At 46.3% G+C, this 23,706-nt stretch overlaps 1 protein-coding gene across 1 annotated transcript in view; it reads left to right on the top strand.

Annotated features, from left to right (window-relative positions):
• The window catches only part of SGIP1 (SH3 domain GRB2 like endophilin interacting protein 1), a 179,018-nt gene that overhangs the window by 144,743 nt on the left and 10,569 nt on the right, over positions 1–23,706 (top strand). The window contains exon 21 of the mRNA XM_023509889.1: positions 21,533–21,644. Coding sequence (XP_023365657.1) covers positions 21,533–21,644 — 112 coding nt within the window. The remainder of the gene's footprint in view (positions 1–21,532; positions 21,645–23,706) is intronic.

Raw genomic sequence — 23,706 nt, 5'->3', positions numbered from 1 at the left:
ATACAGTATTTGTTAGCAGATTTCTGGGTACCCTCCGTTTGTAATTTTGCCATTGTAATTAGTAAGATCCAAATTCCTTAAGCATCTCAGTCATACAAAGAAAAGTCATACAAGAAAGAATTTCAATAGATGTTAGTTGGAATCTCCTAAGACAATGTCATCTTCATCTTGGACTTTGCTCAAGTCTGAGAAGCACAGATGAGGCTTTGGAGGGGACGTGAACGGTGCCACCCTGCGTGTATGTGCCCCTGTGTATCTCGCGGAGAAATGCTTCTGTGAGTGAAAGGGCATAAAAATGCACTTCAAGGGAAGCCTTGGGAGAAAGTGAAAGTGACGTGGTCCCGCCAGAGCAGGGGGTGGACAGCGCAGAGTAGTCGTGCCGCAGCCTCTATGCCTGTAGTCTCCGCTATTTTCAGCTCGTGCAACCCAGAGGGACTGTATTTTTTATTAACTGCTATGATTATGTCATAGAAATGTGACATTTTAATTTACCTGGAGAATAGTGCCCTCACCCAATATTCCAAAAAGGCTTTCATTCAACATGTTTTATTGAGAAGCATTTTTTTTAGGCAGAGTCTCACTCTGTCCCCTGTGTAGAGTGTCTTGTCATCGTCATAGCTCACAGCAACCTTAAACTCTTGGGCTCAAGCCACAGTCCTGCCTCAGACTCCCAAGTACCTTGGACTACGGTGCCCACCACAAGGCCTGGCTAGTTTTCCTATTTTTAGTAGAGACAAGGTCTTGCTCTTGCTTAAGGATGGTCTTTAACTTCTGAGCTCAGGCAATCCACCCACCTCAGCCTCCCAGAGTGTAGGATTTCAGGTGTGAGCCACAGGGCCGGCCAAAAAGCATTTCTAACATATTCTTCGGAGGCTGTCTGGTTTTGCCCACATTTGTTATTATACATCTTAATTAACATTACCATCAATTCTTCATTCAGAGACTGTAGAAGAGTATGAAAGAGTCTCATATCAAAACATTCACCTGCTCCAAATAGTTTTCTCTTTATTTATTCACTTCTAAATCATGTCTGTGTGGTGTTTGAAACCCTGCCCCACCTTGTTCATCGTTTTATTCTCACCATCATGGTCACTCCATCCGCATTTGAGCCACTGACCCACCAACCAATGGGAAGTGAGCACTGGCTTCTGAGTTGTTTGGAGATCCCAGGAAGTGCTTCATGCCTCTAAAGTTAGTCTATCAGATGAGACAGAAAATGCGGGACTGGTTCTAATTCACTGAGTCCTAAAGTTTTTCTGAATGTTTTACTTTTATTAACAGCTTGACTGAAATATTAACCTACTTAAGTTGGGCTTTAAAAATTGTAAAGATTACAAATGACAATGACCTTTTAAATCCACCCAAGAGCATGTCCCAGTGAAGGGCAAGATATTTCCATGAGAAACAGAGGAGGTGACTGTTAGATTTTTGAACAATTCCCTAGAGTGTTTTAACATCGAGATGTTTCTAGAAATGTGCTATTCCTTTCCATGCTTGCTTGTTTAGCTACAACAGCATCCTATATGTGGTACGGAAAAAACAAAGCCCCTGCTATGCTAAGTTGGCCAGTGGCCTCATGAAGAACGTCAGTCTGTCGTGGGTTCACACACCCCATCTCCAGAGTGCTCTGTACTCCGATCACTGCTCCTCCTGCCGCAGACCACAGACCGTCACAGCCCTAGCAACACAGCTCTCTGCATTACAGTCTCCCTGCGGAGATCCCCCTTTCCTTCCCAGCTCTCATCACTTCCCAGCACACTCCCCGGGGATCACACTGCAGGGAACAGGGAGGTGGAGTTTGCACCCTCCCGCTCCCTCCTCCACTTCCCAAGCGCCCTGCCAGTGAAGAGCAGCCCTGACACTCCACCCTCTCCTGCTGATCCTGCTGGAGACCCAGAGCCAGTGCTCCTCTGCTGGTCTGTGGTCGGGGTGCTGGCAGCTTCCCGGCAAACCCTGTGTGTGACACAGACCTGCTCTGCACAGGGGCTCCCGGCCTCATGCCTGCAACCACCCTTGCCTTGCTCAGTAATCTGCATCTCCGGCTACACCCTGGCAACGGTTCCCACTGGCCAGTGTCATCCTGGCTATTTCATAACAAACATTTGTCACCCACTTTGCACACCAAAGACCATCTTGAGCAATTTTATTTATTGAGTGCCTGCCATGTGCCAGCACTGAACCCCCCCCGCCCCCCGTGGTGGGCAAAGCAGAGCACACCCCTGTCTCCCGGAGTTTATATTCTAATGGGAAAGCTTAAAGATAAGATAAAGGAGTAAGACTCAGTGTGGAGATGGCCATGAGTCCTACAGGAACAAATAGAGTAGGCAGGAGAATGGGGTTGTGATTTTAAATGAAAGGATTCGAGGAAATAAAAATAATGAGTCATAATAGCTGAGCACTTGCTGTGTACACAGGAGTTTCCATTTATTGTCGTGTTTTACCTGTGAAACTCACCACAGAGTGAGATTCACGGCCAGGAAGAGGATGTAAACTCAGGCGCCCCTGCAGGGGGCAATTTTCCCCCCAGGCGCCCTAGCTGGGGCAGTTTGGTCCCCACCGCAGCCTCCTGTGCGTGTAGAATCTCATTTAGTTTTTGCAACAGCAAAGGTTTTTCCCTCTCCCGACTGTTCAGCTCTCTAATTCCCTGACTCCACGCCTCATTTCTCCCCTTTTAATTTTAGTTGACACATAATATGTAATTGTACATATATGTGGGACATAGCGTGACATTTTAATAAATGTGTACAACTCATAAATGTGTAATGATCAAAAGGGAACTAGCATACCTGTCACCTCAGACGTTTATCACTTCTTTGCACTGTGAACATGCAGAATCCTGGCTTCTAGCTTTTTTGAAATATAAAATCCATTATTCTTGCCGGGCACAGTAGCTCATGCCTATAATCCTAGTACTCTGGGAGGCCAAGGCAGGTGGATTGCCCAGAGCTCATAGGTTTGAGACCAGTTTGAGGCAGAGTGAGACCCCATCTCTCAAAATACCTGGGCGTTGTGGGCACTTGTGGGCCCAGCTGCTTGGGGGGCTAAGGCTAGAGAATCACGTGAGCCCAAGAGTTGGAGGTTGCTGTGAGCTGTGATGCCACGGCACCCTACTGAGGGTGACAAAGTGAGACTCTGTCGCAAAAAAAAAAAATATTCATTATTCTTTACCATATAGAGCCGCTATAGAGCCGCTAAAACTTCTTCCCCTTCCCCTGTCTGGTTGGGGTTTCAGTCCATCAACCAGACTTTGAACTCAGCAAGACCTCTGTTCTCACACCCTTACCATTCTCAGGCCACAAACCCAGGCCTACAGTCAAGCTCTGTGTTTTATTCCAGAGTAGACCCCAGAGAGGAAAATGCGCTTTTAAAAGACCCTATATTCATCTATATAATAGGAGCTACATTATTTTCTCTTTGGAATTGTTGTCTCTGTGAAAATATGAAGTCTTGAGCATTTTACAAGTCTGCCCTTCCTAAGCAGGTTGCTACATACCCTACACAATACTGGGTAAATCATAATTACAGTCCCAGAGCACTCGACTTTCCTCAGCCTGACGCAGAAATCACGACCTGTGAGAGAGGAACAAGGTCAGACCCTTATGGTAGGCCACAGGAATCCTGGTTCATTCACTGGAGAGTTACTAAAGAAAGGAGAATTGGAAGATGTGATCAATTTCCCAAAACAACTATCTTGCTGACTTCACAAATTCTTCAAGTGGGAAGTGTCTGCTAATGGCACCTGCCCCACCGAGGGTCCTTCTCAGCCAGTGATGCAGCAAAGTGACAGAGTCGCCACTCCGTGTGAGCCAGTGTCCAGTACAGACAGGTTTCAGGGACAAGTGGAAACATTAAGGGCGGCTTTACAAGGCTGTCTTCATTAAACATATTAACATCACGGTCCCTCGCCGTTCTGAGTTTTTATATGTAGACTGTATGGTTCATATGAAATCCTTCCTACTAAAATAACTGAAGGTCACAGTTTTTTTTAACAGCCTAAATGTGTTAAGAAGATTAAAGTGGAGCTGAACCTGCAAAATGTTTTGCCGGCAGATCTGACAGGGATGTCCGTCTTCACTGTGCCTCTTCTAATAAATTAGTCACTTGCCTGGGTCTGAAAATGTCTGAACAGGAGGCGGGTGTCCTACCTGGTGCCTGCTCTCTGAGGCTGCTCCGTCTCGCCCATACTCTGTACGGTTGTGGTGCTGGAAGAAGTTCAAGCTGCAATGTCTATGCAAGGTGGAGTTTTGAGAAATGAAATTATATGATCATCTTTTGTTTTTAGGATTAGAGGCAGGGAGAAGTTTGAGGATTTACTAAAGTAATTCAGAAGCGTTAAGGCCCTGGCTTAATAGTGTTGCCAAGGAGAGATTTGAAGAACACCAGTGAAGTAGAAATAGTTGACATCTAAGATGTGGGAAAAAGTAAAAACTGACTCCAGGGCTTCGATCCTGAGACACAGGGAGAAGGGGCTATGGTTTTGTTTTGTTTTGTTTGGGTTTTGAGACAGAGTTTCACTGTGTTGCCCTCGGTAGAATGCTGTGGCATCACAGCTCACTCAAACACTTGGGCTTAAGAGATTCTCTTGCCTCAGCCTCCCAAGCAGCAGGGACTACAAGTGCCCCCACAACACCTGGATATTTAGTTGTTGTTGTTGTTATTGTTGTTGTTGCAGTTGTCGTTGTTTAGCTGGCCCAGGCCGGGTTCGAACCTACTGGCCTCGGTGTATGTGGCTGGAGCCCTAACCACTGAGCTATGGGCGCTGAGCCAAGAAGGGACTATTGTTAATCAGGGGATGAGCTCTCCCCAAGCAGTAGATTTGGTCAGAAAGATTGAGTTGAATCAGAGACCTATCGGGTTTGGGGCCATGGAGTGGAGTCTCAGAGTAAAGGGACTTTGGAAATTCAGGAGCACCCACTTAGTCGTAGGGGCTGAGTCCCTGGAAATGAGGCTTTAATGCTGGAGTGTGCCTGTACCAGGAGCTGTGCTGGGAAGTGACGGGCCTGTAACTCAGACCTAGCTCCGCCGCGTTTTTCTTTACATCCACGCAGAGATCAGTGACTCCAGAAAGCGTGGTGTTCAGCGGTTGTGTTTTTGCAGAGTGTTTCAACGGCCTAGATCTCTGGCTGGCTCTAGTTGCTCAGGGCTGAGGGAAGCCTGCTGGCTCCCCCAGCTCCGAGTCCCAGACCTGAGCTGGGGAGAGGAAACTGGTAGACACCACACCTGGCAGGCTGGTTGTGCCTAGAAGGGAACTGCCGGCTTCTTGGTGGCATCACTGCCAACGTCACTGCCTTAGCACCCTGCTGCTTCCTACCTGGCCCCTCACGGCCTTCACCTCCTTACTGGCCCCTCACGGCCTTCACCTCCTTACTGGCCCCTCACGGCCTTCACATTCTCTTGGTGTATCCTTCTCATCCCTTTTGGTTTTGGGGTTGGGTTTTTTGGGGGAGGGAGGCTTGGGGGGGTTGAGGGGCTGTAACCACTGTGCCGTGCGGGCGCTGTAACCACTGTGCCGTGGGCGCTGTAACCTCTGTGCTGCAGGGACTGTAACCACTGTGCTGCTCGGGCACTGTAACCACTGTGCCGTGCGGGCGCTGTAACCACTGTGCCATGGACGCTGTAACCACTGCGCCTTGCGGGCGCTGTAACCACTGTGCTATGGGCGCTGTAACCACTGTGCCGCAGGGGCTGTAACCACTGTGCCGTGCGGGCGCTGTAACCACTGCGCCATGGACGCTGTAACCACTGCGCCTTGCGGGCGCTGTAACCACTGTGCTGTGGGCGCTGTAACCACTGTGCCACGGGCGCTGTAACCACTGTGCTGTGGACCCTATAACCACTGTGCCGCAGGGGCTGTAACCACTGTGCCGTGCGGGCGCTGTAACCACTGTGCTGCGGGCGCCGAGCTGCTCATCCCTATTGTTTTTCTTTCTCTGTTTTCTTTCTCTGAACTGGAGACAGGAGCAGCCGAAACTGAATTTAATATGAGACTGGAGGTATTTGCAATGTTTGTTACACATCAGATACAAATGAGATGACTTAAATGAACTTTCAGAATAACTGAGAAATACATTTTGTATTTCTTTGCTTGTGAATAGAAAATTATTTTTGTAGGACACTCTATTTTTTTTTCCTTTTTCTGTGTAGTAGGAGCTCTTGAGAAAATTTTAAATTTCCCTACCTGTGCCGTCAGTAATCTTAGGCACATACATCCTGTTCAGAATAAGGAACGAGTCATCCTATTATGATGCTCACGCATGTGCATACACAGACCCAGAGAAAACCCAGGGAAAATGCACCCCATGTCACAAATCCTTAGAGAGAGGGTCACCCAAGAAGAGAGAGAAGTGAGGTGTGTGCGTGCAGAGGGCCCTGGAATAAGCTTTCTGCCTGAGTCACGACCTGGGCACACCGTGTGACAGCTCAGGCAGGTCTCAGCTTCCTCCTCTGGAAACTGGAATAATAATGACACCTGTTTCACAGGGCTGTGGTCAAGTTGCTCAGGCACCGCTGCACCACTTCACACAGCCCTCACCTACAATGTGGGTGTGTTCCGTTTCTTCTTGGCCGGCTTTGGAGAAGTTTGAGTTGCGGCAGCCTAGTCTTCTCCCGCTCAAAGGTCTGATAACTGGACTCTGCTGTGAGTTGCTTCCTCCGTGTGAGCAGGGCTGAGCTGTCTTTCTCTGCTGCTGTGGAGCCAGAGAACATTCAGGAAGCAGAATGCCGCCTCCCCGCTGTATACCCCCTGCCTCCGCCACAGCCTGGCATTCAAGCTGATGTGTTGGGGCTAAAGATCTGCCCAGGCAGGACAGTCCTCAGGATTCTGTGTTGCCAACGGGAGACGTGGAACATAATCTGCTACCCTCTCTTTATTAAGGACCTATAAATCATGGCATTTCAGCAGATTTGACAGGGAATTTCAAACTTCTGGAGAAGAGACTGGAGAAGCTGAGACCCCGTGGGGTCACTGTCCCTCCCTGGGCAGGTTCTGAGCCTTCCACGTGCAGTGGCTGCTGACGCCTCCTTAACTGTATTGCAGCCTCCTCCACTGAGAAACGCTCTTTGTGAACTTCTGACGACTGGGAGAGGGAGGCCGGTGCAGAGGACGGAGGAAGGTGCCCCAGTGACTCTGAGAGACGATGTCACAGCTCCGGGAAGCTCCCATTTCCCAGCCCTGTTATGTGTCTGGAAAGGATGTATTTAGTCAACACCACACGTGCCCCAGACAGATTTTAGACAATTACTTGTGAAAGGTCTCTGCAGACCACAGAGTCCCTCATAGACGTAGTCGTGCCCTCAAATGCTGATTAACATGAATGAGTATTAGACACCTGCCCGGCATATGCTACGAGTTTCACATTAGTCGCTTCATTTACTAAATCAGAGTTCGATTTGGAGTCATTAAGATGAGCCACTGCCCTTAAAATTTTGACCTTTGGTGTCACCTACCACTCTGCACTATGTGCGTGACAATCGTTCCTGCTCCAGTGTGGACACCATCGTGGAGGATGGGCAGCGGCATGAACTTGCTCCTCTCAGCCGCCTCTGCTGTGCTGAGTCACCAGGACAGGATTACATCGGCTGGGCCCTTGCTGCTGGCTCACACCCCTATGGGCATCGAGTGCTACTTGCAGTTGTGTTTCCCAGTCTTGTATTCCAAGTAAGGACCGCGTGGCTCCCCTACTATCTGATTAGGAAGCTTGAAATACACCTCTGAGAAAGTGAGATGGTGTTTCTGGAGAAGTGTCACAAGGGAGGAGGTGAAGTTAATGTTTCGAGGACTTTTCTGTGGAATCAAGACCCTCCTTGTGGAGGGTGAGTCCAGGCAGAGGAAGAATGAGCTTGTGAATGCTGGTCACTCCTTCCCGTAGATGTGGGGTTTAGGGGTGTCCCGTGGAGGGGGCAGCTCACAGAGTGATCAGGCTGCCTCTGCATTCACAGACATCAGCCCTGGGGGAGTGACTTTTACCAGCATCCACTTTTCAACGATAGGGAACAATACAAGAAAAAACCTCAATGCTACTTAAAATTCCAAAATAATTCCCAGTGTCCATTTATAATACTCTTGCCACTTATCAAAGTAATGCACATATATTATAAAAACTTGGAAAAACAGAAAAGTATAAAGGAAATGAAATCATCTATAACCTAAAAACTACATATAACCACTATTATCATTTTGATGAATTTTATTCAGTTCTAAGATATGTGGGGGTTGGTTTCTCTGTGCGTGTGTGCGTGTGCGTGTGTGTGTGTGTGTGTGTGTGTGTTCTGAGAGAGGCTCTCACTCGGTGGCCCAGGCTACAGTGCGGCCATGTGATGACCCCTGGCTGCAAACTGGAACTCCGGCCTCAGGCAATCCTCCAGCCCTGGCCTCCCACAGTGCTGGGATTAGAGGCGTGAGCCACCACACCTGCCCTGTACTAAGATTTTTTAACGTGCATGTGACTCTGCATCTGTATGTAGCCCATATTATCCTACTGTATATAGTTATGCATTCTTTTAGTTTAACATATGATAATATCTTACTTGCCTTTACAAACTACTTTAAAATAGCTCAGAGTTTACTGTAGCCTAATCACAAATATTGATGAAACATACGACTTTAAAAAATTCAAATGTTGGAAAATATAAATGAAAGAGTAAATATCACTCCAAACTCACACTCTCGAGAGATTAGTGAAGGCAACATTTTGAATGTTTCAGTGGAAATTCTTGAAGAAACGCCTGTCTGTGTGCATGCACACGCGTTCACTCACTTGACCCCAGGATACATCAGGACATGCTCCATTAGTTTGACAACTTTGGGGCACAAAATAATCCTTGAGTGTTGAAAAGCATTTTTTTCTAACCAACAATAACTGACCAAGTGCAACCCATTGTCTCTAGTAGAACTGTCAGTAACTGAGTCTAAACCTGCTTTATATTCAGAAACTGCAGATATGTCTGAATCACTTGTGGCCATGAACAGTTGTGGTTACTATCACAGTGACTTTTTTTTTATGCCAAATGTTTGTAATCTTGACCTCTTTACTCACTTTTGCATGGATAGTTTAATTCTGCAATGCATCAACAATTCCAGAATTTTATTTGCTTTAGCTTTCCCAAATTTATTTATGAATTTCCATAAAGTAAGCAACTTTCTCAAAAGTCAACTAGAAATTTCTGACAGATACAGTTTTAGTACCTGAGTATTGCTTTATCATAACCTACTCACGCCATCTTTCAAAATTCCCAGGAATGTGGTGATTTTTCCTCCCTGCTATTGTATAGTCCGATAGATGACGGTTAACCTCTGTGTACGAATAACTTTTCACTTATCACTACATCAGTGAAATCTTTTTCTTTTTCTTTTTTAAAAACATTTTAAGAGGAAATAAGGGTCCAAATGTAAGTTAAAATTCACTTACCTGAGAGGTTATTAGTTCAAGAAACTCAGGTGATGAGCTGATAATGCCTACTTGTGGTTACTTTTCCACAAAAACTAGCAACACCAATAAACCGAGCAAGTTGATTACAAGATTCATCTCAAGGGTGGCGCCTGTGGCTCAAGGACTAGGGTGCTGGCCTCATATGCTGGGAGTGGCAGGTTCAAGCCCAGCCCCTGCCAAAAACTGCACAAAAAAAAAAGATTCATCTCAATTTTAGTGGCATTAAAATCTTTTCAAAATAGCATTTTTTATAATTAAGGAAATACAATCTTGTGTCACAGCAGGGGTATATTCTGAGACATGTGTAGCGGGGCAATTTGTTATGTGGACATCCTAGTGTGACTTATGCAAACCTAGGTGGCTCAGCCTCCAGCACACCCAGGCTGTATGGCATGGCTCTTGGTGACACACCTGCCCAGCACACTAGTGTACTGAGTGCTGTCGGCCACCTAGGATGAACTGCTAATAATAGAATCACTGTGTTAAAGCATTCACAGCCCTCAGATGTCACTGCCTATTCCCAGTTCATCACAGCCTTATAACTGTTTTTTCATGTCCTCACCAACATAGATATGTCAATACTTTTCACCTTCTGCAGTTTAATAGTGAAAAGTTACGTGATAGTTTTTAGCTCCATGTTTTAAATTACTGAAGCCTTTTTAATATCTGTATGATATTTCATTGCTAATCATGATTTATTTTGCACCCTTCCATTAGTAGGCATTCAATTTATCTCAAGTTTTCTCGTATGCAGTGAACAACTTTGCATACGATTCTTTGTTCATAAGATATTTTCTTAGAATGGATTCTTAAACTTGGAATTGTGGGCAAAAATTATGAACTTTTTAAAGGTTAACAGTATACATTTCCAAATAGCTTTCTAGAAAATGTATACAAGTTTTTACTTCCACCAACATCATATGGAAGTGTCTGTTTCGTTGTATACTCACGCAACATGGAGGATTCGTTTTTTCTGCCCTTTTCTAATCTGAAAAGGTAAAAAAATGCCTTCTCCCTATTGCATGTTTTTATTATTAATGAGGCTGAACATGGTTTCCTATTTTTTCAGCCATTTGTGATTTCTTCGTAAATATTTTTGTCCTTTTTTAAAAAGTCTTCAGTTCTAAGTTTTCATGTGAATGTGACTTCGTGTGTGTGGTTTATATTTTTGTGCAGTGCGTGGTTATATGTCCTTTCATTTTAACATATGTGAGTAGCCCCCTTGCTACAGAGTGTTTGAAGACCGCTCATGGTTTGCTTTCTGAGTGGGAAAGACTCTAACAGGCCAAAAATGGGCCAGTGTGTCCATCCCGAGGCAGAACCTTCAAACAGCCGCAGCTTCTCTGAAAACACACACCCGACTTCCCACAGAACAAACTCCACCTGCCCAGAGCTGTTGACCGTCTTTGCTAGCACCTCGAATTCTCCCCAATCCTTAGCTGGCTCCTTGCTCCTTCCCTTGGAGCTCCTGTACATGTCTCCCCCCTGTGCTAACCGGCCTTCTCCTGCTGGTTTAAGGCCTGACTCAGCTCTCTCTAGAGCAATGGTTCTCAACCTTAATGCCGTGAGCCTTTAATACTGTTCCTGTGGGTTGCGACCCACAGGTCGGGAATCATGGCTCTAGTGCCTCCCTTCTGAGTCCTCTGACTGTTCACACCTGTCTTGCTGAGGCTGAGGGCTGCCTGCTTTGCTCATGGGAAAACACCTCCCCTGCCTAGAACTGGCCCTGCAGCCTCCCCCTCCTGTACTCCATTTGTGTATTTTGTCCTTACTAGATTTTTTCCCTGAGGATCCTGATTAGACCCCAGATGATTATGGCACTGCAGATATGTGGGTCATTACGAAATTTTGAGACACGCAAATGTCAAGGAATATATAATCCGTGCAGACAAAAACAAGTGAAGCCCTCCCAGCAGCACCGGCAACACACTCGCTGGGTGAATCGGAAAGGACGCTGTGCACTGTGTTTCTTGGAAGTGAAATAGTGGATCATAACTTTCTCAAAACTTCATAGCGCCCCACATATTAATCATTTAGCCTAAGTGTGAAGAATGGCTTTGGCAAAACCAAAGCCCTACGTTTTTCTCCAAGAGAGTTAAGGAGTGATGTGGGGATGTTCAATCCCTGGTCCTCTTAAGCCTGCAGAGCAGAGAAACCTTCTCAAACCTACTCCCACCATCCCGCTTCCCTGCCCCGGGAGCCTCGTGAGACCTTTGTCTTTCCCTAATCGCTCCCCTAGTAGAACTTCATTATCACAGACATACTATGTTTCTGGTTATACACTATATATCGGTGTGCCTTTATACAGTCTAAAAAGTATAACTTTTTTCATGTTCACCCTAAACCAATTTCCAGCCCCTTTGAGGAGGGGCTTCCCCCAGAAGGCGTGGCCTCCGCAAGGCAGGTGCGCCGACCACATCCTGCTGACGCGGGAGGGTCACGCTCACAGCACAGGGTCAGGGCAGAGAACACACTGAGGTCGGAGTTGGATTCCAGCCCCACTCCGCTGCTTGCCATAGAGCAAGTTACCCTGAGCAAGTCAGTTTCATGAGGCTTTAATTTACTAATATGTACCACGAAGAGATGTTCAGAGATTCAAAGGCGTGATGCGTGTGAAGGATTCAGCACCGTGGCCATCCCTGATGAGTGATTTCCAGCAATCAGCTCTGGCATCATTGCTCAAATTCTTCTCAGCTGAGGCTGCCTGGGTTTGGGAGGCTTCAGCAAACTGCCACCGAGGAGCTCTCCTGCTCTGGGCTCTGAGCGGAGGGAACCGGCGGCACAGGGGTCCGTGCGCTTTCCTGGCTCCGTCCTCCCCATGTAGGTCCCTTGTTAACAACAGTCGTTGTTATTTTTAACAATAGTCCATGTCGAGTGTGCTCCTTCTGACTTTGATGATGAATATCAAGTATAATGTTCCTATTTTCTAAGTCAAACATTATAGGGAGTTAATTTAAGTGAGCATTAATCTGGGAGGCAGTTTAGGCACTCTAAGCAAAGACCGAGTTTGAAGAAGAATTATTTTTAAATAATTATTTGAAAAAGCAAAAATATATGAGCTTGGAATATAGAACCAGGGCATGCGGGCGGAACTTAGTAAGAGGAATACGGAAACAACTCCAATCCTATTTACATGCTAAAAGGTTCCTTCTCCTTAACTCCACTCTGATCAGGGTCCTCCTCAGGCCCACTTCCCTCATTTTCGTGGAGGAGTATGGCCGTGATCTGAAGAGTGTGTAGCAGTGATAACTCAGCGCTCCCGTGGGGCAGGACGGGGCTGGAGGGGCGCTCACATGGAGAAGTGGTCCTGGGTTTGAACCCCAGTCGCTGAGTCAGGACAGCGCCTGGCTCCCGCCGGTGCTCAGCAGGCCCCTCCTCTCTCCAGGGTGCCCTTTGCCCCTTTACTGCCACTCACTCCACAGGTCAAGGGATGCTTCTTGCTCAGACATGAGAAGCCAGACAGCCTACGGAGGCTTACTGACATTATTAAGCTACAATTTTGTCAGCAGTAAAATGGGGATAATATGTTTTTCTTAAAGGTGTGAGCAGATGCGTGTGCGCAGGTCAGCACAATTCCCGGAGTTCACAGAGTACAGACTCAGCTTTGCTCTCACCATTGCCTCAGTATTCATTAGATGAGATGATGGCATCTGTCAACCCCCAAGAAAGCACCACCTGTGTACACGGTCACGCGTGGCATGCACACATACCCACAATACGCACATATACCCGGATGAGATAATTGTAGATAATCTGAGCCAGCTGCAATCATCATGTTCCAAGATGTGCAGAGGAAAAGGAGGAAAATAGAACTTGAATGTAACAACCTTCTTACGACTTCTTTTCTCCCAAACCTATGCTAAAATCTTTGAAAACAAAACTGCTATGATAAAAAGGAGTTACTTTCTTAGCACTTCAGCTAGGAAACCCAGGGTCACAGGAGCACACTCACTTGTTCAAGCTAAGCTTTCTGGATGTAATTCTTTCCACCGAGCTGGGAATAACTTTCCGTTTGCTTTCTGCTTGCTTGGGCACTAAACACATGTGCTGTGGAGGGGAGACTGGAAGGGACTGTCCCCACAGTCAGGGGAATTCTCCTTTGCTGTGATAACAGCTGCCATGTTGGGGAGTATTTGCTCTGTCTCAAGCACTGCAATTTCCATGCTCTATTGAAACTCCCCACTTGAGTGTTTAAGAATGTTGGTAACCTTGGAGGTGCTGGAGGCAAGCAAAGGCCTACGGTGACACGGAAGGACCTACTCCCAACAGCACCTGCCCCCACCTGCTACATGGAGGCAGAGCCGGTGAGCCTTCACACAGAATGTCATCTCAAAAGCGTGTGCAGTGCACAGACTGTGTTCTTGGGGTGACTTTCCTAACCCGAGATGAACAGAAGGTAACTTTTGCAGCTCTCCTGACACTGGGTATCAGCAGGGCAGACCCTTCCTGCGCTTGGTTAAAGTTGAAAGCTCTGACGTTGTTTCCTAATTTAACAAGAGTGTGGCTCGAATCTCAGACCTACCCAGGCCAAGTGCTGATGACCAAGAGCAGTCAAGACCCAAGCCCTGGGTGGGCCCCAGTTCCAGACGCTCCCTGGGGCTCCCCCGCTCTCTGAATCTGAACCGTTACTTCAGTGGTCCTGCGCTTCCTCGCCCGGGAGCAGAGATGTTGAATGCAGCACCGCCTCGGTGCATGGAGTACGCATTGAAGGAGATGCCTGACGTGGGAGCCCGCAGGGTCTGGGCACAGGGTACAGCGGCACCGCCACATACCGATGATTTTGTGACAAATGCCACAAATACTCCCAAGAAGACACTACCTAGACAGAAATCCACGCTCAGTGTAACACAGCTGAAAAGAAGGCCCTCCGCGAGCCATAACGGAGAAATGATCAACACTCACCCCGCAGAGCAGGAGAGTCTAAGGCTGTGGTTCTCAGCCTTCCCAGTGCCGCGGCCCTTAAGTTCCTATGGGTCGCAACCCACAGGTTGAGAACCGCCGGATGAGAGGCGAGCGTAGAGAGCGGGACCAGCCGCCCTGCCCCGGGCTCGCCTCCCGCCGCCTTGGCCCAGCTCCTTGGGACCGGCGGGCAGCAGCAGGGGCTCCTCGGAGCTGGGCGCTCACCCCCCTTGCAGAGGGAGCCTCCTCTACACGGCCCTCACTCTCCGTCTCTATATTTGCTTCCTTATTTTATTATTATTACTTTCCCTTCTTCTCCTTTAAACACTCTCACATATACAGTCTGTCCTGCTCACTATGCTCCTATTTCCATTGAAAGGCTGGCACCAGTTCATGAAAGGCTGGCACCAGTTAAGATCTTACCTTTTAAAGACATCTATCATTAAGGACTGAAATCTTTTTATCCTGAGGCCATGAACCTGCGTGTGTGTGTGTGTGTCTGTGTCTGTGTGTGTCTCTCTGTGTGTGTGTGTGCGTGCGCGCGTGTGTGTGTGTCTGTGTCTGTGTGGGGCTGTGTGTGTGTATGTGTCTATGTCTGTGTGTGGCTGTGTCTATGTGTGTGTGTCTGTGTGTGTGTGTCTGGGTGTCTGTCTATGTGTGGGGCTGTATGTGTGTGTCTGTCTGTGTGTGTCTGTGTCTGTGTGTGTCTGTGTGTGTGTCTATGTCTGTCTGTGCATGTGTGTGTGTCTGTGTCTGTGTGTCTGTGTGTGTGTCTGTCTGTGTGTCTGTCTGTGTGTCTCTGTGTGTGTGTCTGTGTCTGTCTCTGTGTGTGTGTGTGTCTGTGTCTGTGTGTCTGTCTGTGTGTGCGTCTGTATGTGTGTCTATGTCTGTCTGTGCATGTGTGTGTGTCTGTCTGTGTGTCTGTGTGTGTGTCTATCTGTGTGTCTCTCTGTGTGTGTCTCTCTGTGTCTATGTGTGTGTGTCTGTGTCTGTCTCTATGTGTGTGTGTGTCTGTGTCTGTGTCTGTGTGTCTGTCTGTGTGTGTGTGTCTGTGTCTGTGTGTCTGTGTGTGGCTGTGTGTGTGTGTCTGTGTGTGTGCGTGTGTCTGTGTCTGTGTGTGTCTCTGTGTCTGTGTGTGTCTGTGTCTGTGTGTGTCTCTGTGTCTGTGTGTGTCTGTGTCTGTGTGTGTCTCTGTGTGTGTCTGTGTCTGTCTGTGTGTGTGTGTGTGTCTGTGTCTGTGTGTGTGTCTGTCTGTGTGTGTGTGTCTGTGTGTCTGTGTGTGGCTGTGTGTGTGCGTCTGTGGCTGTGTGTGTGTGTGTATGTGTGCCCTTGCTTGGCAATGACAGCCCAGAAAACTGCTTGTCCGAAAACACACGGGCCCTTTCCCAGGCCTGGGGACCCCTCCAGTGCATGCCAGCTGCTACTGGTGCATGTCACTGCTCTGTCAGAACCCCACGGCAATGGCAGTGACTGCCCCAGGGGCAGCACCCATGTGTGATCAGGGCCCCAGGTGACGGTTCTGCCTTCTCTGCTCCTTGCAGGGGGCAAGGAAGGTTGTGGCATCAGGACCAGGCAGCGCCAGCCTTGTACCCCGCCTCTCTCCTATTTGTTTATTCGCTGGGTGACTGGCCAGGCTAGTGGATGACCGGAGGCCTCAGTTTTCCCCTCCTCTCAGGGATAACAATGGCACCTACCCTGAAGAGTTTTCATTAGGGGCTGGGTGCTAACCCAGCAATTTGGGAGTCTGACGCAGGTGGATCGCTTGAGCTCAGGAGTTGGAGACCAGTCTGAGCAAGAATGAGATCCCATCTCTACTAAAAATTGAAAACTAGCTGGGTGTTGTGGCGGGCGACTGTGGTCCCAGCTACTTGGGAGGATTGCTTGAGCCCACGAGTTTGAGATTGCTGTGAGCTATGATGTCACAGCACTGTAGCCTGAGCAACATAGTGAGACTCTGCCTCAAAACAAACAAAAGAAGAGGTATTACTGGGATTAAAAGTCAATACTAACTACCCTTGATAGAGGCAGGAAACCTAGGGTTGAATTTCAGCTTTACCACTGGCAAGCAGAGGAAACCTAAGATTACCTGACTTCCCAAAGATCTCAGAGCTTCTAACTTGCAAATCCGGCCTTGGCCTCTGGTCCCCTGAGTCACTGTCTGGTGATACTATTTCAGATATTAGAAATCAGGTTTTAGGCTCTAGGTTTTTACTCACCATCTTGGACATTTCTCTGGTTTTAGCCCAGTTTTCCAATAATTTTATAAAAATTCTGTAGTGTGAAGTACCATGGGGGACAGAGCCAATTGTTCATTCCAATGGTGTCTTCATAAAGCGTAATATTTATGTAAAAGGCATTCTTAGCAATTAGAAATTGAAGTGTCTTTTAGTTTGGTGACACAAACTTTATTACTTGGTGGATAATAAAACTATATCCTCAGGAAATCAAAAGGAAAAGGAGACCACTTTATACAGAGATGAATTTAGATTACTACTGAGCAATGGTCCAACATTTGCAGAATGTTTGTAGAATAAAATACAGGCATGGAAAATAATAATGCAGACCAAATAGCAATAAAGAAGATGGTATTATAAGTGGAAAAAACACAAAATGGCATTTTAATTGCAATGTGTAGGAATGTGAAGAGATCAGAGTTGCCGACTGTGGATCCTGTACGGTAAAAGGGTTTTTTGTAAATTTTTATTGCCTTGTGTGTTTCTGCTTCCCTAGCATTATTGATTAATTAAATCTACAGTCAGAACTATGGTGCTCAAAGTGAACACGCTAGAGTGTGGGGGTGCTGGGAGGCGTGGGAAGAAGCAGCCGGAGAGACGGGTCTGCAGGAGCCTGGAGCTGGCCTCCTGCGCTGCTACTCAAAAGAGCTTGGTCTTTAACTGTGGGTGGGTGTTCACTTACCACCTGATGAGACTTAAGCAAAGCACAACAGCAAACAAAAAGCAGGGAACCCCATCATTTCTGGTCATCTGTCTTTACTCATCTGTGGGACCCAACGATAGAAAGTGGATGATCATGTATAAAAAAAAAAACAGATGCTTTTTTTTTTTTTTTTTTTTTTTGCAGTTTTTGGCTGGGGCTGGGTTAGAACCTGCCACCTCCAGCATATGGGGCTGGCGCCCTACTCCTTGAGCCACAGTGCCGCCCGATGCTTTTTATTTTCATATATCCTTCCTCCAAGCCAGTCTTTCTCAAGCCACAATTATTTGGTTAATTTTTAATTTTGCTACATAAGAATCTCATGTTTGTTTCTGCTGATACTTTGCATATCACTTCCAGCTCAGTATCCCCCCAATTTAAGAAACCTCTGAGCACATTCAATGAATCTCTCATACACAACCTATATATTACCTTAAATTAGTATAATCATCATAAAAATAATCATTATCGAGTGTGTACTATGAGCCAAGCACTGTGATAAGCCTTTTACCCCCAATTTATCCTAAGAACAGACCTGCAAAATGGGTATTATGGCACAATCCTGCCAAAGATAACTCAGATCCAAGTGTCAGAGACAGGGCTCAATCGCGGGGACGCCTGGAGCCCCATTGCTCTCAGCCACCACAAAGTGCCAGTGCTGAGCATTTTTCTCATTTCACCCAAGGCACCTTAAAACTAAGGACAGCTCTCTGTCTCTGAGAAAATCCTCCAGGAAGTTCCTTCCCAGTGGGCACAGAACCCTTGATTCATGCTCACTGGATACTGTGATTCGTCATCTGACTGTCAGTTTACTTGGCACGTGTCTGATACACCCGGTTCCTCACTATTTTATTCACAGGAATATCATACAAGGCTCTTCAGTGCTTTACAGAGTGGCAAAAACGCTAAGCCCAGGGGGAGTTCCCTTCACATGCCAACATCTGCACTTTTCATCAACTTTACCTTTTTTCCTAAAAATTCTGTTCACCAACTTCATTGTATTCCTCACTAAACTACCCACCTCACCATTGCTGGAGTGATCTAAACTCAAGCCTGCTGTCAGCTGCTCCTCTCTCAAATGTGTCTGAGGCCTCTGTCTTCTATAGAAAGAGTCCTAACCTCAGTTCCAGGACCCACAAGGACTTTGGCAAATTTGAAATTTTCCTTCAGATTACATAACTGTTACTTATATGTGAACTTTGCTCTGAAAAATATTCGTATATTTGTATGAGGTTATCTAAAGGAGAACTATGGTTCTACCACCTGTAACTAATTTGTAAAGACACATTTTCCTAATATTTATAGAAAACTCTTCACGACCTAACTTCCAAGCCCTCATCCTCACCCGCTCCCATTCTTAGCCTCCAGTTCCCACCGCATCACATACACACATGAACAACACCACCCTTCTCAGAGCATGTCTGTCTGCTCAGCTCCACATGTGCAGTTCTAGGCCTTACTCCTTCTCCTCATATGACGTCCAGATCACCCTCACACCTCAGATCCAGTATCGTCTGAATTAAACCTCTCCTCACCTAGCCAAGCAATACTGAGTGTTTTCTCAGAGCTTTGCTCACACCATGATTCTGAAGCATTTATCAAGTTACTCTAATTAGCCCCATGTAGATTTATCTAGTCCCCCCCACCCCCACCAACTCTGAGTCCATCTCAGGGAGGCTGAGGTCCTGACACAGTGACAGCAGCAGGCCAGCCCTCTGCCCACTCCAGCCCGTGTTCACAAGCAGTTAAGGAAGCTTTCCCCTCCAGTATGTAACAATCACTCAATCAATATTGGAACTAACGAGTGAGCAGATAAACTGAGAGACACGATCACGAAGTAACCACCTCTGCTTGCTGTGCATTCATTACTCATAAATGGCATGAACTTGGCCTTTCTGCATAATTCAGCGTATCGTTAGTGAAGGGTCCATAGAACCCTGGCTCTGTTTTAGGGCCTGAGGAGTCCTCCTGTAAAAGACGTTCATGCCACAGTTTCTTCCTTTTAAATGTTTGGAGTCCTGTGGGCAGCAAAGTCTTAGATGGGCTTCAACTTCAGACCCACCCAGTGAGCCTGTCCTGGTCTGCTTGTCCTCAAATGTGACGGTAATTGCCGGGGAAGGAGGCAAAGTGGTTCAGTCCTCAGAGCCTAGACTCTGAACGTGTATGTGCCCAAATGCCAATCTTAAATTCTGTGCATCCCAGCTGGGCAGGGCAGAGCACATAGTACAAGGTCTTTGAGGCAGGGTTCCATGGGCTGCAGGATGAAGGGCATGCCCACCTCACACGTTTATACAAGCAGCACGTGCAAAAACAGTGAGTGTGGCACAGACAGCATGATGGAGGTGACACTGGCGGTGAATGACGATGATGACGGTGATGATGAGGTTAGCACATTGAACTGTAAGTCACTGGGGAAAAGCACCGCATTTAATTCATTTCTGAGTCCCCGGCACCTGCCATAGTGCCTGATACAAAGTAGATACTAAATAATGGCTTCTTAAATGAATGACAAAGTCTGAGATATTGGAAGCCATGGGAAGATAGAACAGCGACTGCCATGACTAGAATGATTGAGAACAGCCTTACTAAGGAGGAGAAATAAAAATGGGAGACTTTCCCAGCTAAGAAGAGGACAGAAGCTACTTCCAGAATGCAAGGAAGTGAGTGTAACACTCAGAATGCAGCATGTGCCATAGCCAGGCAGAAAGTGAGTGTGACCCTCAAGAGTCTGGTATGCACCACGGCCAGGCAGAAAGTGAGTGTGACACTCAGAATGCGGCATGCACCATGGCCAGGCAGAAAGTGAGTGTGACCCTCAAGAGTCTGGTATGCACCACGGCCAGGCAGAAAGCCAGCATGACACTCAGAATGCAGCATGCACCACAGCCGGGCAGAAAGTGAGTGTGACCCTCAAGAGTCTGGTATGCACCACGGCTGGGCAGAAGTAAACGTGTTTTCTTTGGTAGGAAAGGAAAGCAGTGAGGATGTGACATAATTAAGCACTGTCCTCAGTAATTACTAAAGCTCTACTGCTCAACACCATGCCTAGGGATCAGTAACAAAAATAATAATCTTAAACGTTGGTCCTTTTGGAAGCTGCAAATTATAGCAAAACAATGCAGGAAAATGTTTCCTTAGGTAAAGTGCATGGGTTGTTTTTGTTTTTTGTTTTTTGTTTTCAGACAGAGTCTCATTCTGTCGCCCTCGATAGAGTGCTGTGGCGTTCACAGCTCACAGCAACCTCAAACTCTTAGGCTTAAGAGATTCTCTTGCCTCAGCCTTCCAGGTAGCTGAGACTACAGGCAGCCGCCACAATGCCCGGCCACTTTTGGTTGCCGTTGCCATTGTTCTTAGCTGTCCTGGGCCAGGTTTGAACCCACCACCCTTAGTGTATGTGGCTGGCGCTGTAACCACTATGCTACGGGCACTGAGCCAAAGTGTGTGGTTTAGTGAGAAAAAAGCAGGCGCTCTCTGGGAGGACAAACATAGATTTGAATTTTTGTTTTGCCACTTAACTAACGATATTATCTTGGGCAAGTCACTCGCCTCCTGAGTGTCTGTCTTCTATTCTGTAAAATGGGAATAACCTGTCCCTCGGGGCTGATGTGGCCCCTGAGTGGGAGCCCCTGCTGCTGTCTGGTGTGTGGCAGGTGTGCCGTGAGCTCCAGAGCTGCTGCTGTTTCCAGGAGTGAAATACACACCCGTGTGGTCATGCACATTTTGGTGGCATATGTTTTGGGACATGGAAATGTGAGGTTACTTGATTTGAGAGTAATTGGGACTTTTAAAAAGGAAATAATCCAGAAAAGAACAATATGTAATGTGAATCCACGTGGCTGTTTTTCTCTTCAAAGTGAAGAAATGAAAAACGTTCTGAGAACAGGCAGTGGGTCAGGTCGAACACTCCAGTAGGAGACTAGTAATTTTCTTGGCTAACCACCCGCTGTACAAACTGTCATGCAAATGCTGCCTTGGGCTTCATGCAGAAGGTCGGAAAGCCCGAGCCCCTGTCCTCCTGCTTGGATTTCCTTTTCTGTAGTGTAGAACATAACTGAGTAATTATTTCAAGTGTGTTTGTCTGTAAAGCCAAATATTTCCTTCTAAATACTTGAGCTCTATGTTGAATATACAAACTCACAGTTCATAGCACTTTTTTTAATATTACTAAGGGACAAATTCTTATCCCTTAATCTTGTAGTGGCCTGTTAGTTTCACATGTGCTAAGGTGTCTCTTGTGTCTGTGATAAATGACAGCTTTTCATTTGATGCAGGTTCTTCCAGGGGGCCCAGCCCCCTAACCATGGGCGCCCAGGACACCCTCCCAGTCGCCGCAGCTTTCACGGAAACTGTCAGCGCCTACTTCAAAGGAGCAGATCCCAGCAAGTAAGCTGGCACTGAGCTGCCGTTCTGGCTCTGTCCTGTCTCGGGGGGATGTCCTGAATATAACTACTTCATACCTTATCCTAAAACAAAGCCAAAAAATTCCAGTTAACAGTAGTAGATGGCACACCGAGAATAGAGGAGACATTTAAATTAAGAATATTAATTCATTGCCTTAAGAAAAAATCAAAACTCTTACTATCCAGAAATCATTGAATCAGTTGTAGTTGTAAATACCAGAAAACCCTAAGCCAACCCTATCAACAACGAGAAGATGTATTTGCTTCCAAAAGTAAGTATCGAATCACATCTGTTACTGTTCTAGTCTTCCTTAGATAGAAATAACCCACGTATAAATTGAAATAATGATGCCTCAGAAGAAAGCATGGAAGGAAAAAAATCTTCCCAAAATACCCAAAGAAGCAAGAGAACAAGTTCTATGTTACCCTTGCTAAGTAAGGAAAAACTAATAAACAGGAAAGAGGAAGGGAGGGAGGGGTAGGGAGAGAATGAATTATAATCACAGCAAAGTAGAAAAAAATTAGTGACAATTCATCACCCTCTATTGTATCAGTACAGACTGACAATGGACTTGATCTAAATGCATATGTGATATAATTTAATATTTCACTTTTGATAAGGAATTGCGGAAGTCTGTGAATTCCATGAAACTATGTTTTATATCTTATGTGTGTATACATTTGTGCTTTTTTTTCCAGAGAGAGGGACTATAGCATTCTCTTTAACAAAGGGATTCATAATCCACAAAGATTAAGAGTGATTAGTGGTCTACACTGAAAGCTAAATACCTAAACCAAACTGGTTTTCATATGTGTTGTTAATGTAATTCCCAGTCTGAATTTGATTGAAAAATAAGGGGCAATCTTAGTTGAGAAAAGAATTGCTCTTAACTTTTTTGCTTACAAGGATCAGGACTTGGAAAACTTTAGTGTCTACCACAATAAACAACAATAACAAAAAAATAGCCAGGTGTTGTGGCAGGTGCCTATAGTCCAAGCTGTTTGGGAGGCTGAGGCAAGAGAATTGCTTAAGCCCAAGAGTCTGAGGTTGCTGTGAGCTGTGACACCACAGCACTCTACCGAGGGCGACCAAGAGAGACTGTATTTATCTTCATTCGTTCTTTATGAGGTTTTTTTTCTCAGTCCTTGTGTTAAATATTGTTATTAAATTTAGCCTTTTTAATTCTGTGAAGGCAAAAGTGGAAACCTAATATACACATGTATAAGCAAGAAAAATTAAAAAAAGAGAGAGAAATACTAAATGTGCACATAAAATACTAGATTTTATTATAAAAATTTTTTTGAAACAGAGTCTTACTTGGTTGCCCTGGGTAGAATGCAGTGGCATCATCATAGCTCACAGCAACTTTAAATTCCTGTACTCAAGCGATCCTCCTGCCTCAACCTCCTGACTAGCTGGGACTACAGGTGTCCACCATCACACCCAGCCAATTTTTCTATTTTTTATATAGAAAGGCTGGTCTTGAACACTCAAGCTGAATCATTCTTCCCCTCTCAGCCTCCCAGAGGGCTAGGATTACAGGCATACACCACCGTGACTGGCCTATAAAGATTTTTAGGAAACAATGATAATTAAGCATGATTAGACCTTGAGTGTCCGTATATATTTTAAGGGGGAGTTTATATGACTAATCATGAATCCTCTTTACACTTCAGAAATACTCATTTTTTTAAGTCTAAATGTAACAATAATGCAGAGGAAACCAACCGAATTAGAAACTCCATCTTTAACTGTCCTGCCCAGGCACTGGGGTCTGTCAACCGGGGGTCTGTTTAAACCACAACGTCTAAGTTTTATTCTGGGCTCAGAATACTGTGGAGAAACAAACACCAGGCTGATTGCTCTGTGTCCCTTCTCTTTCACCTTCAAAGCACGAAGCCCCTTTGCCACCTGCACGTGTCCGTGGGGCTGAGAGATGCCCCGTGGGGCTGAGAGATGCCTCGTGGAGCGGGTGCCTGGTCTGCGCGGCAGGCGGGCCCCACCCTGTCAGCTGCACACACTTTGTATGTGCGTGTCTGTCCTG

This window comes from Otolemur garnettii, unplaced genomic scaffold, assembly GCF_000181295.1.
Source record: "Otolemur garnettii isolate 467f Iridium unplaced genomic scaffold, OtoGar3 scaffold00010, whole genome shotgun sequence".
NCBI lineage: Eukaryota > Metazoa > Chordata > Mammalia > Primates > Galagidae > Otolemur > Otolemur garnettii.
The sequence above is the reverse complement of the archived record's forward strand: the minus strand, read 5'-3'. Positions and strand labels throughout refer to the sequence as shown.